This window comes from Quercus suber, unplaced genomic scaffold, assembly GCF_002906115.3.
Source record: "Quercus suber isolate HL8 unplaced genomic scaffold, Cork oak 2.0 scaffold_435, whole genome shotgun sequence".
NCBI lineage: Eukaryota > Viridiplantae > Streptophyta > Magnoliopsida > Fagales > Fagaceae > Quercus > Quercus suber.
Window position 1 is genome coordinate 1,068 of NW_027069886.1, and position 18,965 is coordinate 20,032.

Sequence of the window (18,965 nt, forward strand, 5' to 3'; positions counted from 1 at the left end):
CGACTAGTTTTTAAATCCTATAAGAGAAAAAAGAACTAGGAAATAAAAAGAGGAAGCCATGTTGATGCAAATGAAATTTCCTGTAAGTGTTGCATAAAGGTAGCAAAGCAATTGCAATGTGTTCCTGGGTTAGGGTTTGAAGCTGTCTGCTGGCACATTGCATGGTCATATCTTTCACATCTTTGACTCAAAGATGACTTGGGCTTGATTTTTCTTTAACAAGTAATAATTCTATCGAGGAAAAAAAATAAATAATAATTTTATACTATCTATAAGAGGGTTCTCCTCTTTGACTGGATTTTTATGTGGTTCAGAAATACCCTTAAACCTTATGTTTAACAGGGAAAAAACTTAAAAAAACCCGGTGTCTAACTCTACTTAAAATGTTACAAAATAGGACACTTTCTTACTAATCTATATTTTCAAAACAAACTTATCCAAATTTTTTTTTTTAAATGAAAATTATGACACTAGACCAAAAAAAAAAAAAAAACCTCACGCCTTTGATGAGCCTGGTCTATATATTAAAAGGATTCGAAAAGTTAATTATTGTTTTTTTATTGTAAAAATACTCCTAATTTAATTAATCTATTTTTATTTCTTAAAAAGATAAATAAGGTTAAGATGGTAAATTAACTAAAATTTTCCTACTAACCTCCCACTTCCCACTTTCCAGCCCCACTACCCCACATTTCTAATAAAAAATAAGAAAGAAAGGCTATCCACCCAGGTTCCTATAAAAAAAAAAAAAAAAAAAAACTACCAACAGTTCCAATAAAAAAAAAAAAAAAATTCCATAAATTTTTTTTTTAAAAAAAAACTAATCACATCACATAAAATTAAAAAAACACTAGTCTTTGAGCAACTACTAACACTCATCACACCCTAATTTTTTTTTTTTTTTTGGTAATTGGAAAATATATTAATCTCAAATTATAATTTATACAAATTATTAACTTTTACAAAAAAAAAAATAGAATAGCTTCTAAACACATGCGTGAGCATGTGCTCAAAAGCTAATAATAAATTAATATAATAGGGTGTGAGCTTAACCCCAGTACTTTTATTTTTGATAATGATGGAAGATTAGAAGTATAGCCCAAGCCCAAGTACTTAAGAGAGGTGATTGTGTTTTTTTTTTTTTTTTTTGAACTACAATAATTATTCCTGCCTCACAACAATATTTGAGTCATAAAAAATTTCATAATTTTTCTTACAACTTGTAAGGGTGACAAGCTGTGATTGGTGTGAAGTGTAATATCACTTTCACTTGTTTTTATTTATTTATTTATTTTGAAACTAATTTTATTGTACAATAATTATAATATGTCATCTAATTATTTTTCTTGTCACTAGCCTTTGTGAATTATACATCACCAAGAAATGAGAAACATGATAGTTTAATAATAGAGGGTTTTAGTTAGCTCAACTAGTAACATTTTATGTCACTGAATAAAAGATCTAGAATTTGAACTTTGCTTATACTGTAAAACAAATTGATGTGTTGACATGATGATAAAGAGTAATCATTATGGATTTTGTTATTGAATAAGAGATATGAAGTTCAAACTCCGCCTACACCATAAAACGGATTAGCGTCTTAGCTTGATGATAAAAAATAATTATTATGGAGCACATTCCATAGGTTGAAAAACCATAATATTTATTATAAAAAAAAATGGTAATTGCACTTAGGAAAGTCCAATATTTGGTAAATAAATTGTTTTTTCCTTTCCCAATATTTTGTGTGGGCCAAATTGGGCTTGATTATTCCAAGTTCCAAGCAGCCCATGTATGCACATCGGGTTCAAAACCCTCGGCATTTTGGGAAATAAACCCATAAATCAGTGGCGCAGTTACAAACCCTCGAAGCACCACAGCGTACACATATATATACAAAGCCCATCTTCGTTAGCGCTAGGGTTTGAGTTTTGAGGTCTAGGGTTTTCATTTCAGCTCCCTCACTCTCTGTGCGCCTCTCTCTCTAACCCACAACCATGGCTGTCGGGTACCTCTCTCACTTCTCTCTCTCATTCATATATATATATATATATATATGTATAAATTTGATTGAATAATTAGGGTTTCTGATCGTGTTGGCTGGTGCTGAATTTGCAGGAAGAACAAGAGGATTTCGAAGGGAAAGAAGGGAGGGAAGAAGAAAGCGTGAGTCTCATTTTCGTTTTCGTTATCATTCATGATTCATTCGTACACCGCATTATATAAACGATACTATAAATTTTTATGAAATTGGGATCTGATTGATTTGTTTTGATTTGATTTTGATTGTTTTTATGTAAAAAAAATGAATTTTTTTGTAGAAATCTACTCTGGGTTTTCGTTAAAATGTTTTTCTAATAACATTTTTGGTGATAATTTACAGTGCTGATCCCTTTGCTAAGAAGGACTGGTATGACATTAAGGCACCATCTCTGTTCCTCACTCGCCAGGTCGGCAAAACCCTTGTCACCAGAACCCAAGGAACCAAGGTATGCATATATCCATCTATGTAAATGTATGCATATATTTGTGGTTGTAGATTTGGTTATGCGAGTTAAGTTGTGTTTTATGTTTGCCTAATGTTTGGTTCATGAGAAATTGGAGGAAAATGGGGCAATGAAATGGAATTGTGGTAGTTGTTAATGTTTTGGGTTGGTTATTTTTGAAAGAGTAGGACTTGGGTACAATTCAGGTGAAGTACATTAGGTTCCCTAATTTATGAATTTAATTCATTGGTTAATGCAACTGGGTGTTTGAATTTTATTGGGGTACCCAAGTTACATGACCTAGGAATTGTATCTAAGTTTTTTTCTTTTGCAAATACGTATTTTGTTGCTTTCCGGGCAAATCAGATATTGGTTTCATGATACTGTCCCTTTGGATGTAATGTTTTTCTCGTCCATGAAGATTATTTGATGTTTCCTGGTTGCTGTATAGGTGATTACATTTGTTTTTAATTGATGTGTTGGTAAATCAACTTAAAAAGCATTTGGTGTTTTATGCATTAGTGTGCGAATGAGGTTTTACGGTGTATTTTCTTAATAAGAGTGCTACAAGGAGTCCTGCAATCTATTTAATGTGATGTAAGCCAAAATTGACCTTGAATTTGGATGGTGAGTCTGGTTCCTTTTGTTGTCCCTATAACAGTGATACAATTTTCCTCATATGGAATGGTTAGTTCTTTGTTTTCAGATGGGTGCGTGATATTTTTTTTCTTTGGTTTAATAATTTGAGCTTGGACTGCTTTCTGTGTATTGGTAGCATCAAATATGTTTGGATATATTCTCACTGTTGTACCATTTGCAATAATTATTGTTCTAGATATTATGTGTTATCATCTAACAGTGTTGAGCTCTTGAGGGTTTCTTTCTCAATTTGTGTAACATACTCTGTAGAGTGGCAGTTTGTCCCCTTGTGCTCTGTGTTTTGACACAGCTCATACGAAGAATGACCCCCTCGATTGGGGAATTTGTTTTATTGTAGAGTTCAAAGACTCAAAAGTGCTTTAGAGTCTTCTATTGAAAACTTACTTTTATTTAATTCTGACCAATTATACAACCATTCTGCTAATCTGTTAACCATTTTGTTCTGCTTTTGTTTTACAGATTGCTTCTGAAGGGCTTAAACATAGAGTTTTTGAGGTATCTTTGGCTGATCTTCAGAACGATGAGGAACACGCCTACAGAAAGATACGTTTGAGAGCTGAGGATGTGCAAGGGAGAAATGTGCTCACGAACTTCTGGGTGGGGTGGCAAATTATTTACAATTATTTCTTTTTGTTGCAATAGGACGCAAGTTGTTTTCATTTAATACTTTATGTCTGGTATATTTATTTGGTTTTTCTGCTTAACTCAGGGAATGGACTTCACCACTGACAAGCTGAGGTCACTGGTGCGCAAGTGGCAGACATTGATTGAGGCCCATGTGGATGTCAAGACTACTGACAACTACACCCTAAGAATGTTCTGCATTGGATTTACAAAGAGGAGGGCAAACCAGGTCAAGCGGACCTGTTATGCCCAGTCCAGTCAGATTCGTCAGGTTTGTGTTCCAAGTTCTATTTCCCCCTTTAATCTGATTTGGTGTGGATTAGATAAAATAATATTTAAGTTTCTTTTTTGGCTTTCCCTATTGTCAGATTCGCAGAAAGATGAGGGAAATTATGATATCCCAGGCTTCTTCATGCGATTTGAAGGAGTTGGTTTTGAAGTTCATTCCTGAGGCGATTGGCAGGGATATTGAAAAAGCAACTGCCGGTATCTACCCCTTGCAGAATGTTTTCATCCGAAAAGTCAAAATCCTTAAGGCTCCAAAATTTGACCTTGGCAAGTTGATGGAGGTATGTATATAATTCACACGCTACTTTCCCCTCCTTTTTGGAGTTGGTGTTTCAATCTTTGTCTATTACTGTTAATTCTCTGAATTCTTTATTGACATTTCTGATTATTCTGTTTAGGTTCATGGTGACTACCATGAAGACGTAGGTGTGAAGGTAGAAAGGCCAGCTGATGAAACAATGGTCGAGGGGGAGACTGAACAACCTGTGGTGGGAGCATAAAAAGAAAAATTTTCTCTTGAGTCGTGATAAAGTTTTGCTAATTTGAACAATGAGGGGGCAGAGTTCTGCATAGATTTCTACCTTTGAGAGCTTTGTGTTTTCAATTAGTGGATGTGCAATTTTTATTATTATTTTCATTTTCATTAGCAATTTTCTCTGTTTCATGGAGCTCATATATTTTATGATTAATACTTATTATGGTCAATTTGATGAATATCTATGTAGTTATTGATTTTTTTTTCTTTTGAAGTACCTGTTGATGTTCTGTTGGTTTTCTTGGTTTTTGCCACCCTTACAAAGGTCTCTTTTTTGTAGTTGTATCGTTGGTGTTGGGACAAGTTTTGTGTTAAGGTCAGGTCTTGGTTTTAATCTGCCTTAATACTGAACGAGCTTCTGTCTTGTTTGCAATGGTGCATACTATTGTCAATTGACATATCAGGAAGCTCCGATTTTGATAGAGAAGGTGTAGTCGTAGTTTCATCAAGTTATGCTTTTTGGCACGTAATCTTCTTCTGAAGCTTTCTCAAATGTTTTTATTGAGATAGAGAAGTTGTAGTTCTGGTTTCATCGAGTCTAATGAGTCTAATGATTTTTCGAAACTTTATCAAAATGTTTTGAATGTAAAGTCATATTTTCATTACTTGTCTCCTCCCTTTCTTTTTTAATGAAAGTTCTCTGTACAGCTAACTACTTCCAGTGGGTGTATGGTTATCCGTCTTACGCATATTAAGTAATTACAATAAAGAATCCCTTGTAGTTGACCCAAGAACCATTAAACTGTTAGGCTTGTATCTCTTCCCCATACCTAAAGTGTCAGTTCAAACTAAAATACAAATAAGAGAAAGAGGATGATTTGGTTACAAATAACTCTTGAGGGAACACATATCAGCGTCTCAGAACCATGAGATAGTGCTGGTGCTGCATAAAATTCGAATTTTGCTTCTTGCTTTGTGCTTTCGTTAAGTAGATGTGCAATTTCTATTATATTTCAGTAGCAGCTTTCTCTGTTTTATGGAGATCATTATATATTTGATGCATTATGAGGCCTTTGGTGCATCAAGCAAAGTTGTTTTTGGTGTATCTGTGGAAATTGTTTTGTTGCCTTTATCGATTTTTGCCAAAGCAATGCCCTTGCTCAGTAGCATATATAGATAAAATTTTATCACATCAACTCTTTACTGGAGCAAAAGACGAGCAAAAGATGTACTAGCCATTTTGGTAAATTTAATTAATTTTGACACCTAATTTCGTGATTAGTCCGATTTAGGGTTTGTTGGGCGTTTTTTCAGTATTTAAACAAATCTTAGCCTCTAAGGCAATTTAGATTTTTAGATGAATGAAAACTATGGTTTATTTTCAGTTTTTTCGGTGGTTTCCAAAGCGTAATTTAGATTTTTAGATGAATAAAAACTAGGGTTTATTTTCAGTTTTTTCGGTGGTTTCCAAAACACTATCACTTTGTAGATTCTCAGTCATCCTAAGATTTCTTTTCAATATTTAAACATATCACTTTGTGGATTCCTAGTCACCATGGGATATCTTTTCAATATTTAAACGTATTGTAGCCTCTGAAGAGTGAAGATATTTTTCCGATCAAAATATTATAGCGTTAACTAGGAAAAAAAAATGAACCTAAAAACAATAAAGTTCCAAGTTCATATCATCTAAAAAATTTGCACATTTCATATCTAACACATCAGTTCAAACTATATTACAAAGAGATTAAAGAAGAAACTGTGCAAAACAAGATTGTTGATTTCCTAACAAATGACTCAAGAGGGAACAAAGTTGTAGCCCTTAGAAAACCCATCTACAGAAGATGTAATCAAAAAATAAAATTTACAAATGATGGTGATCAATAGCAATTGCTAAGCCTTGGCATATGCAGAGACTCTTGAACCTCTCTCTTTCTTTTTCTTTGTGCATTCTCTGATTCCCAGCAGTTCCCTGTGCCCTTTCTGTCGATCCTAGCAATATTGGCTATGTCAGTAGTATAACCCAAATCTCGTCGATAATCAAAGGACTTTACACGTGACATTCTGTGAATTCGATGATGACCAAATTCTTTAGAAATCCTTTCGGTGTCAACCTTATAGTTTCTTCCACCATCAACCTTATGCCTACGGTTCCAATCTTCAACTTTCTTGCGGTCACCATAATGGTTATGGGTTTGATTGACATGATGTACAGGTTCTTGAGAACCCCTTGGAATATAAGCCTTATAGTTACTGTTCCGTTTCAAATCTTGAACTTTCCCGCTGTCACCATTATGGTTGTGAAATCGGCTCCGATTGACATGATGAACAGATTGCTGAGAAGCTTTAAAATCTTGAACTTTGTCACATCTGTAACCATTATGCTTCAAATCTTGAGAACCCTTTTGAGCAAGAGAAGATTCAAGCTTCCTGCTAGTGTTATCCCAACGAAAATAACATTTAGTTCTCTGAGTCTGAGTTTTAATCTTGGCTCTCTCAGCATTCTCTTCCTCAGTGAATAAGAAAGAGTAATCCCTTGATATCTGAAGCTTTCTTCTCTTCTCCTCCATCAATATTTTCCTCTCCTCTAGTTGTTGAGGAGTAAGCTTACGGAGTTCTTGGTGTTTGATCACAGCAGCCAAAGAAAACTTGCCAACATGAGACCACTTCCTATCTTTCTCAGGCAAAAGGGGTCTTCTTGTTCTTGGTTTGGTGGGCACATCAAGAACTCTCTTAATCCATGCATCCCCATCATGGGGTTTCATCATCAAGCTGATCCTCATCGTTAGAATACAATATGGGTATTGAAAATCAAAGGAGCACAGCACAGGGGGTTTGGATTCTGAGTTTTTCAGAGTAAAGAGTGTGTGTAAGATATGATACGTTTACAATGCTTTGGGTTTCCTTAAATATTACAATGTGACCGACTCTTGGGTATTAATCCGAATTCTCTAAGGTTTTGTTTTCCTAGTTCGAATGGGACTAAGACTGCCTATTCAAAATTCGAAATTCAGTTCCTGAAAAAAAAAAAAAAATCGAATTCAGAGTAAAGAGTGTGTGTAAGATATGATACGTTTACAATGCTTTGGGTTTCCTTAAATATTACAATGTGACCGACTCTTGGGTATTAATCCGAATTCTCTAAGGTTTTGTTTTCCTAGTTCGAATGGGACTAAGACTGCCTATTCAAAATTCGAAATTCAGTTCCTGAAAAAAAAAAAAAAATCGAAATTAAGAACAATGTTTTCCACTCTTTTCCGCGAACCGACTTTAATATTATTTAAATAAATAAATAAATAAAAAATAAAAAAAAAGTGACTCTAACCGATTATTGGATAGATTGATGAGGAGAGAACAGGCTCTAACCTAAACAATTTTGTTCTTTTTTAATATTGGAAATAATTATTTTCTTGCCCTTTTTGAGAATTTTTTTAATCTCATCCCTCTTACATAGATATAATTATTTAAGCGTAATTTAATTTGTATGAAAATATTGAAATAAGAATCAATCATTATTAAGAAAGATGATTCCGATCTTTATTTTTATTTCCAATAAATAAGGTGATTTTTGCATACGAAATTTAGTTACAAACTTACTTGTAGTCAATGATTACATCTCTACTCAATATCTTTCTATTGCATATGAATTTTACCAAATCCATCATTGGATTACATTTTTTTTTTTTAATTTTAACAAATCCATTATTAGATTACAAATTTTTTTTTTTTATCCTTCATACTTACAAAATTTCAAGAAAATAAAAAACTAATAACTATATCATTAACTAAATGTTTAAATTTCAAGTTTTTATAATCTAAAATTATGAATAAAAAATATTTTTAGGAATCAAATAATAAATAACATTTGGTTATTATAAAATTTGACGTACATGTTAATAACATAAAAAATATGCAATCCAATAATTAAAATTTCAAAATAGAGTTAAATATTATTTTGATTCTTAAACTTTACGAAAAATTCATTTTTCATTCTTAAACTTTAAAATTTTCTTTTTCATCCTTAAACTTTGTAGCTATGTTAATTTTTTTTAGCAAAAGTTGTAGCCAAACTTAGTCCAAGTTATTATTCCTAGGATAAGAAATACAAAGGATGTACAATTACATGCCTATGGAGTTGTTATTCCTGAAATCAACCTATTTTCCCCTCTCCTCAAGAAAGAGAGAGAAAACTGTCGCCCCAATCTAGTTTCAAATCTGAACTATCAATTGCTTGTGCTTGCTGCATAATAACTAATAAGTCATGGTATATTCTTCCAAGTCCTCATGTAACTTTTTAGTGATGCAACCAAGCCCAATGGACGTGAAGAAGTTAATAAAAAACCATGTATTCTTGGGATTATCCCAAAAAAGATAGATTCAAAAGAACTTGTATTGTTGGTATAATAAAAACTGTTAAAGAGAATAAAATAATACCGAGAAGCGGAAGCAAGAAAGAAAGAAGAACACATGAGATTACGTTATTCAGCCAACGGCTACAGCATAATGCCCTTATAGCTACATCTTTACTATATACTCAAGTCATTTATTTCAATGAACCCTTAATAAGGTTTATATAAAGGCTAGATTGCTAGAAGTTAAGATTAACCCAATATGGGTTTACAACAAAATTCGGCCTCTTGGGCATTTCATCAATCATAAACCCAAACAATGTCACCCACACCCCCCCCCCCCCCCCCCCCCCCCCTCAAACACACCCTTCTCTCTTCCCTTTTGTCCCTGTTGCGAAACACTTTGGGTAGGTTTGGTTCTTTTGGGATGAACTAAGGTTAGCCCTGAGACAAATTGAGCCACTGAGCTTTGCACAAATGTTTGGATCTATACACCGTCCAATCTTTATTCCAGTGGGTTGCGAAAGCTTTAAAAGAATGAAAGAGAATTCTCATTGTTGGTACTTAGCTGTGGAAGTCACAAGTCACAACATACATGGAGTACAAAGGATTTGTGATACACTTGGAAAAGAACTGGAAAGATAGTACTAGTGGTAGTCTACAATTATTGGAAACAAATACAGTAACATTACATATTCCTTCAACTTAGTCTAATCATACAACAGAACACTGCCCAAATTAGAGCTGAAAGATACAAGCTATAATAGAATTTGAGAGCATATTAAGGAATAAGGATGGGAGTTGGGACATTTAAAAATAAAAAATAAAAAGGCTAATAGAAAAGAACCACTTTAATAAGGCTAACTGTAAAATTTATTTGTACATATTGACAATGCCGCTAGCTGAAGCATGCTACTATGCCAGAAGGATACATTGAATTTGCTCGAAATAGTACAACCAAACAACATTTCTCGGCATCATGAAAATCACTGATCTCCTGTTGAACTGAGAGATGGGAATGGTGGAATAGACCTCAAAATCAACTTTCTACCCATCCTTCGAGCATTTGAACCAAACTCTTGTTTAGGAGGTGAAACCCTCTTGGAGTTTGGAGAGGTTGACTTCACATCACTAGTACTATTCAAAGCCTCAGGAGTTTCATCTTCAGGAATCATCTGAAGATGTGTCTCAAATTTGAGCCGAGAGGAGAGAGAATATTTCGTTCTGGGTTTTTGGCTGGTGCAAAACTGAGCTGAGGATCCAACAGAAAGCAGAGAAGAGAAAGGAAGCTTCCCACTAAAGGAAAATGGCAAACGGATTGAAGGTCTGAAAATGAAATATTGGTGACATTAAAAACAGATATAGTACAGATAAACAATGTCCAAAACTCACAATGAATAGAATCAAGAACCTGCTTATTTCAGAGAAAGGTGTTATTGAGAGATCTGGATTTTCTTTTTCACTCTCATTTACTTCCTGTAAACTTATCTCCAATGCATTATTACAGCCTTCTGATTCTTGACTCAGAGATCTGAAAGAAAAGTAAATTTAAACATTCCAAACAAATAAAAGAAAAAAAAAAGGAAAATATTTTATAAAATTGAAAATGAGTAGAATTGATAACCTGCTATTCTCTGATAATTCTGTAATTGGGAAATCAAGATGTTCCTTTTCATCCTCCTTGACTGTGTGTAGACTTGCATCCCATGCATTCTTTTTACAAGCTTCTAATTCTTCCCCTTCGATATCAGTTTCTTCAGCTCCTATTACATTAAAAGAAAAAGGAAGTTGTAAAACAACTAGAATTATTGCATGCTCTACTTAGTGTGATGCTTAGAAATCTATTGTCCAAGTAAAGGGCACCAGGGTGGGAAGAGGACAAAATTTAAGTATATTTACTGCATATTAGCATTCAACTTAAAAATAAAAATAAAAACTTTAAAAAGCACCTCAGTTGGTCATAAGATCTGTTAACAACTTATAGAAGTAGAATTGAAGTGTCACAGTTCAGTTCAGTTTCAGGATAAAGATTAGTGCAATTAAACCAAATAAAACACTTACCATCCTTCCGACCAAATGCGTTCTTACATCCTTTACATCTGCAGTTGATAGAGCATCCAACCCCACCCTATTTATACACAAAACAAATGGTCCACATTAGATGTCAATTATCATAAGGCACATACACAAAGGGGTATCAGAAAAAACCTGAAAGCATTCACAGTATTTCTTTAAGCAACTTGATTTTTTACAGTTGCATCCTCTTTTATGCCTGGCTGAGGCTGGAGTTTTGTTAGATTCATCCTGCATAGGGGAAAAAATGAAGAATACATGTTTAAGGGCATTGGGCCAAAGGAAGAAACTATTATTGAAAACAAATTAGCACCACAGACATCATTGCTCAAACCTCACCTCCTAGCAAGTTGCATTGGAATTATAAAATTTAAAATCAAAGGATTTAAAGAATAATTACTAGTATAAACCACTTGAAATGATTTTTAATAACAAGTGATGGGTTTTGGCTATGAGAACTTTGCTCCAACAAAAACTCAGGTCTTATGAATTTGAAAGAACACGCTGTACTTAATCATTACATATCCACAAATTGATAAGGCTTAAATCCACCCATAAATTTCATCAATAGAAAAAATTTACTTTATTCTTTATTCAAGCCATTAAAACTAAAACCTGAAATCAAATTCCTTCTCTTCAAATACTTGTTATTAAAATGACCAACAATAAATTTTATCAGTCCCACTTCACAAATGAGGCCAGGCTCCATCCAATAAATTGATGGAGTTTGAGCAGAATGACTGTGATGCCTCTTGAATCTGATGTAAGAAAGTATCTAATCTAAGAGGTGATTTCTAACCCCAAATTCAGGAACAACATCTGCACTTCTGATCACTTTGGGAGCAAATGCAAGTGGGTTGCGAGATTCAATGTTTCTCCGAGTCTCCAGAACAGTGCTTTCATGAATAGGTTTGTTAAAGCAATCTTGGCATGAACAAGGCTCAACACAGTAGAGGCCAGCAGCAAAGCATTCACAGTAACTGTATTGAAGAACATGACCAGTAAGACTACATGGGTCTATTAAATCTGCACTGTTGTTGATGTCAAAGGAAAGTATCTAATCTAAGAGGTGATTTCTAACCCCAAATTCAGGAACAACATCTGCACTTCTGATCACTTTGGGAGCAAATGCAAGTGGGTTGCGAGATTCAATGTTTCTCCGAGTCTCCAGAACAGTGCTTTCATGAATAGGTTTGTTAAAGCAATCTTGGCATGAACAAGGCTCAACACAGTAGAGGCCAGCAGCAAAGCATTCACAGTAACTGTATTGAAGAACATGACCAGTAAGACTACATGGGTCTATTAAATCTGCACTGTTGTTGATGTCAAAGGAACATTTATAAAATACATAGCATTCCACCATTGCATAATAATAATATAAGTACCGTCAAGTGCACATACTGAAAATTTAATTTAGTAGAAACAGTAATTGTTATTTTAGCTAATCTCCAGAACTTGATACAGTTGATCCTTCTGTTGTCAAGACAACCTTCAAAAAATGTCCTCATTTTACTTTGGCTGCCAGCCAGAATGATATTCTCAGCTCGAAATTTAGGATTCCTAAGCACTAGTTGAGGATATAATACTAGACATGTAAGCAGGAGAAAATTATACATCGCCACCATTGTCAATTGGTTTTTTCATTAGAGTAGATGTACACATGCATACATGATCGGTTGTGAATATTTTCAAATTTTCTCAACATGAGTTATTATATTTTAGAAACAGTGAATTAATGATGCTCATGCTGTAGCTTCATGGCTGGCATTTCATGCATGAGGAAGTTCTAAATTGTATATTCCTAGTGCTTCCCCTCATGATTTCATAACTGAAATGGCAAGTAATACACGTCAAGAACTAAGGCACAAAAATAGATTGATGATAATCAACCATACTCCATAGCCATTTTATACTCTCTCTTTTTTGCTAGGGAAGTGGGAGGAGGGGAGGGCTATTAGTGATGGGGTTAGAAACCCCAGTGCCCAGGCACCATGAGAGGTGCTGAAACCATTGGAGTATCCCTCGAACCTCCTATTTTATACCATTTAAACAAGGTGTTGATGTTGGGCCCTGTGTGGCTTGAATTACCAAGCCCAATTCGGTCTTCTAAACCGAATACAACTAGGAATATAAATCCTAGTACAGCCGACCTATGACATATATATAAATATATATACATATATATATATATATATATATTAGGTTTGTGTTGAACAGTAATAGAGAATTAGACCATTCCTAAAAACCTAGCAGTAGTCGCATAAGAAGAAGAATAGAGCTTTCTTGTCTTGTGGGTGAGAGAGAGCTAGGGTGTAATTGGAATTTGGGTTTCTTGAAAGTGTTATTGTGCACTATTATATCTCCCTATTTTTATAGTAAAATTTATCCGTCGTCGCCAGGGAGGTAGGCAGTTTGCCGAACCATGTAAATTTTTGTGATCATTGTGTGTGCTTGTTATTTAATTTCCTCTTATTTACTATTATTGATTTGAGTCCTGAGGTGCTATCCGCACAACACAGGGAATAGTGAGTTTGGCTAAACTTTTAGAGTCAATCCACCATAAAACCAGTCAAGACATTAGCAACTGATTTTACAAACACATTTTGTCTGAGAGATGAAGATAATGCACACAAACCTTGAACTTAATTTCAAGTAAAAAAAATGAACTTACAGCTTCAAGCATTTTGACCTCTTACAATTACAGCGCTTGCAGGCGTTGCTTTCTTCAACATGTTCCAATTTGAATCTGAAAAATATCAAACATTATAACAAAAATGGCAATATTAAGCACTTAATTAAAAAGTAAATGTCGACGATCAAACAATAGTATTGTCTATACATGCCTCTTTCTTCTAGGACTACTCTGGTCAAACTCTTCACTAACAGCACTTGTAGATGTTTGAGGAGCATTTTCTGTAACCTGAGCTTCATTATAATGTGGAGCCAATTCACCTTCCAAAGTTTTAAGAGTCAGGGATTTATCAAGAGGATTCTGGCCAGGTGTTAAAGGATTGCAAGAGACCATTGAGTTTAGCATAATTATTTGTTTACTTCTGAAAGCTGGACTCTCAAGCTTGACAACTTTATTATCAATCGGAGCAGTTGCAAGAGCATTCAAGTGCAAACCAATACCAGGTAACATGGTTGATGAATAACCACTTGCAGTATTGATTTGAGCTTGCTTTTCATTAGAAAAAACTTCACAATCAGATGGTATTGCCGGAGAACTACTATTAGAATCACATATTGGCTTATTTTTATGAGCTCCTGATGTTTCAAAAACCAGACAGCGCCGTCGTATACTACAAAGCCTGTGAGAACCAGGCTGAACAAGGTCCAAAATATTATTGATGCAAAATAGAATTTACACACGAGATTGTAAAAGAATAGGGAACAAATAAAGCATAAAAAATAAAAAAGGGACAAAGGGGGAGCAGGCGTGTGGAGGAGGGACAGTATCATGCATAGACACAAAATTGATGCAATGATCTTGAAATCACAACACTGTTCATTGATGCAATTCATTGCATACATGACATTGTTGTGATTTCAAACATTCAAAAATTGCATTAGAAATAAAGATGAGATTTCAAACATTAGGTAAAGCATTAATGTCAATGGATACGTGGTATCTGCTATTTATTATTCTCAAAAAAATCTAAACACTTGGCACATTTTTTAATGTCTACTCTGAATTCAGCTTCAGCAATACTCTATCCACAGTGCTTATTTAAATACATGACAAAGACCAAAAACAATTGATGCAATGAACATGACAACAATTTTGTTGTAATTAAGTTTTGTTTAGTTTTAGAAGTCAATTGTATTTTTACTATTACCCCATTTGATTTTATTCTAACTCTTATTAGCGAATTAGGTTATTAATATGTTATTTAATTTCCTATAGTCAAGGTTGTTTTTGTAATTCAATAATTGAGCATTGACTCTAGTCATCTAAAATTAGAGTTTAGTTTTAATAGTTTGTATAAGCATAGCATTATACTCCAATGGAGACAAGTTAATGATTACTAAAATTTTGGTTGGAATTTTTCCAATGGCTTGGTGTTGAGTCTAATCAACACTAGGTGCTGGCTCTTAAGCTTTCCATCTTGTTTATTTTATTATTTTTGTTCTTGTGTTCTTTTTCTCTTTTTTTTTTGGTTCTGCATCAGAAGCAGATCAATGATGGAGACGCACCATAGGAATATCTAATTTAGAGAAGTGAATTTAAGATATGAGTATTATAAGGTTAATAAACTGTGAGAAATCTGACTATGGTTATGTAATTCTACAATACATTACAGACACCACGTATAAGTTTAAGCTTGAAGAGACTCTCACAATGTATGTACTATAAACTCCACAAAACTTTAGTTTCTAACTGTCAGACAGCATTTTAATTATCCAGAAGAAAGCATACACTGCATAAATACATATAATACGTTTTACTTCTGTAATCTGTATAACAACAAAGGCCAAAAAATGCCATACCTTGCTGCTGGAATCCATGCACTTTTTCCCCTTGTCATCCACTTTATCACTCAAATCAGTAACAACTAGCTTATCCAGCAGAGTGCTAGAAAACATTGCTGAAGTTTGACCTGTTTTTTTAAGGTTCCCAAACTCTCTGGATTGAGTTACTGTTTCTCCTAGTTCACGCTGTTTGCAACTGATAATACCAACAGCTTCTGTCTTCTCTACATCATTTACATTGTCTTGTGGGAGCTGTAGGACAGTTGAGAGAAAAGAAATTGTCCCAGGATCAACTGATTTATGATTTTGTCCCTCAAAATGCTCTTCAACCATGGATGAATCCAAGTTCAACAGATCTGCAGCGCCGGAAACAAATGCCACCCAGTCACATGCTTCTATATTTTGCTCAATCGAACAGATGTTGCGCAAATTTTTTTCACTTTCAAATGAATGGAGCTTCCCTTTTGAGTCATCCCGAAGAAATTCATCGAATGATTCCAGTGTGCCTGCAATGTCTGGTCCAGCACCTGTCTTAATAGCATCAGGAGGTACCATATCACTATCAGGGCTACCACAATCATATTTCAAGGTATTTGGCAACTCAATGACTAGTTCCGAGGGCTCATCAGTTGGCTCAGTAGTAATCTCTCTTGCTGAACTGGCAGAAGTACAACATTCAAATTTTTCAGTACAAGAATCAGATGGTTGAACAGCAACTGAAACCCCTTCACTTGTATTGTTTTTGTTTCCAATCTGAGAGGACTCATTTTTTGAAGGGTCTGAGAACTGATGCCTGATAACAGTGTAACTTGAATTGTGAATAACAACTGCACAATTTTTGTTATATGATTGAATGACACAAGAAAAAGTAAATTAAATTTACCTTCTAATTGAAAATCTAGATTCTTTGTGGATACCATCTGTGGTGAAGGAAATGCTGATGAAGGGGATGCAAAAGTTAGCGAAGTAAATGCATGATCAGTGGGTATGGACTTGACTGGCTCAATAGGAGAAAGATTGCTGATGTAATTAAATACAGGAGAATCCTGCATATAGTATAAACAAGAATTATTTCCCAGCACATACCTCAAAAATAAAAACAAATACTAACCAATCCAGAACAATAGCAAACAAATTAGATTGTCACCAAGCAAAAAACAATAACATCTTGCCAAAACAGTAACTGCTTACAAATATATAAAAATGGTCACTACCTAATACCTCTCTCACTTGGTAGGATTCAGAGAGGGTTGGCTTGGATACAGTTCTAGCCTTTACATTTTTTTTTTTTTTGCATGAAGTGACAACTCCCTGTGCACTTGCACTTGGCAGTCCGAGACTTAACCCTTGCACTAGACAATGGCTCCAAAAGTTCCAACTCCTATTTAAGGATTTCCTTGGGAGGAAAAAAAAAAAAAAAAACAATTGCAACTATAAAGTCCATAGAAGCATCTCGCTAAATCTCCTAGTCCCTTCTCCCATGTGTGTGGACGGGGACCTCATTTTGACCAAAATACACCTTTACTCTCCAAATTTATATAAACACCTTATAAAACATCCATATGGAAATATGCACTTGTTAAACAATAGTGAAACCCCATTCACACTTAAAAACAAAAGGCAATTCACAAAACTTCAACATACAGACACAAAACCACCAAAATACAACCTCAAAAATCCAACCAAAACAAGACAAAATTTAGCCCCCTACTCAACATCTTAATACAACATTACAAAAACCCTTTTTCCCCTCAGAAAAAGGGATATTAATTATGGTAAAACCTTGGCTTTACAGCATCAGGAACCAAAAGAACTAAAACCCCCAAATTGAATTTTGACCCTTGAACACAAACTACTTTTAAGTAATGGGAATTGGGTTTTTCTTATTTTGGTGAGTAAAATGGAGGAAGTGAAATTGAAGACATTCGTTTTGTTTTTTCTAGTTCAATTTCTCTGTAACCAAACAGAATAATTTTATTTTACCAAAAAAAAAAAAAAAAAAGCACAATGATAATGAGTAAGACAAACAAAATAAGATAAAGATAGTAGGGTTTATAGGAAAGACCTCAAACTTAGAAGTGGTGGCAACTTGGTTCTTCACTGGAGTGTCCATTTTCAGAGTAGCCCCAAGAGCTCCTCCACATTCTCTCTCTCACACACACACACACACACATCTCTCTCTCTCTCTCTCTCTGGGTGTGTGAGCATGTGAGTGTGATGTGAGAGAGAGGAGGAGAGAGAACGAAATATGAAATTCAATGAGAGGGGCGGAAGGCGGGAAAGGAGGATTTTTTTGGCCTTTTTGGTTTTTTCCAACGTGGGGACCATTTTTTTTTGACTTTTTTCTTCATTCTTAATTACTTTTTATTGTATATCTCTATCTATAATTTAGTTTTGTTAAATTACATAATTAACGTAAATTATTAGCATTGTCTTATGTTAGTGTAATTTTGTAAGGTCCAAAAACAATAACAAATTTATTATTATTTATAAATAAAAGATGATATTTCAATAATATAATTGAAGTTTTAAAAATTTGTAGTTAAGGGAATAGTTTATTTTTCTTATTAAAAAAAAACAAGGAATGGTTTGTTTAAGTTATGTGACAAAAGTGAAGCTTTGTAAGACAAAATTTTTATCACCATAAAGATTATTAAAATAAATAATGGAAAATTTAATAGAGTTTAAAAATGCTGAGTTTAGTAACTTGAGCCTGTAGTCAAGTGAAATATTAAGATGGTTGAAAAAATATGATGAAATTGGTTTTGGTTGGGATTGCATGGTCTGTTGGTCAAAGTTAACCCTAGAGGTGGCAATTTGTGTTCACATATATAGTTCATGTCATGTCGATTTATAAGTATTCAACTATATTGGTCAACACTAACCTAATATATTTATTAAACAGATTAAGATTTCTCAATCCTAACATGACATGTTTATTAATTAGGTTAGTCATGTCGGCTCATTTATTAGATTTTTATCAGAGTGAAAAAAAAATACAAATTATAGTTTTAACCCAATTAATCTAAACTATAAAGATAAAACAAATAGAGTTGTTTTAATATAAAATTCATAACTAACTAATAACTACATTACAATAGGACCCACTTGGAGACTTGGATCTCAGCAGGAAATGTGAAAGTTGTTTAAAGCTGGCCAATAGGCGAAAGAGATTATTCAAAATTATAGCAAATCTTAATTTCACAAATAATCAATCACAATATGCTAAACAAAATAAATACAACAACTAATAAGTTTATATATCTAAGGTTTTGAAGAGTATATTGATAAAATAACATTTAATTAAACAAGATAAACAAGTCAAACGGGTTCCATGAATTATACACAATCATGACACGTTTATTAAATGGCCCAGTTATGTCAACTAAATATGACATGAATCTGTTAAGCCTTAACCTATTATTTGTTATTTTTATTTTTATTTTTTTAAAGGGTTTGAAATGAACTTATATTTTCTATATATAAAAAAAAATTCACATTATATTTCTAACTATTAAAAAAAAATATAGATTACCA

General features: G+C 33.8%; 2 protein-coding genes across 2 annotated transcripts; one reads left to right on the forward strand and one right to left on the reverse strand.

Moving 5' to 3' along the window:
• Nucleotides 1–1,890: 1,890 nt before the first annotated feature.
• On the forward strand, nt 1,891–4,772 carry LOC112024756 (small ribosomal subunit protein eS1). The gene is made up of 7 exons (XM_065761952.1): nt 1,891–2,008; nt 2,119–2,166; nt 2,384–2,489; nt 3,606–3,743; nt 3,856–4,041; nt 4,139–4,339; nt 4,457–4,772. Exons 1-7 carry the CDS (start codon nt 1,998–2,000, stop codon nt 4,556–4,558), a joined length of 792 nt encoding a protein of 263 aa, XP_065618024.1. The 5' UTR covers nt 1,891–1,997; the 3' UTR covers nt 4,559–4,772.
• A 4,740-nt stretch (nt 4,773–9,512) lies between these two features.
• LOC112024750 (protein tesmin/TSO1-like CXC 3) lies at nt 9,513–17,667 on the reverse strand. Its single transcript, XM_024057381.2, is given in 12 exon segments — nt 9,513–10,208; nt 10,294–10,413; nt 10,507–10,645; nt 10,944–11,010; nt 11,091–11,186; nt 12,037–12,217; nt 13,627–13,701; nt 13,799–14,280; nt 15,447–16,221; nt 16,312–16,345; nt 16,348–16,474; nt 17,494–17,667. Coding segments are annotated over 12 exon segments (2,484 nt in total). The 5' UTR covers nt 17,542–17,667; the 3' UTR covers nt 9,513–9,868.
• Between the last annotated feature and the right edge of the window lie 1,298 nt (nt 17,668–18,965).

Excerpts from the sequence above, each read along its gene's own strand:
- LOC112024756 (XM_065761952.1), top strand. Across the intron at positions 3,744-3,855 it reads ATGTGCTCACGAACTTCTGG|GGAATGGACTTCACCACTGA; the intron begins GTGGGGTGGCAA and ends TGCTTAACTCAG. Across the intron at positions 4,340-4,456 it reads ACCTTGGCAAGTTGATGGAG|GTTCATGGTGACTACCATGA; the intron begins GTATGTATATAA and ends TATTCTGTTTAG.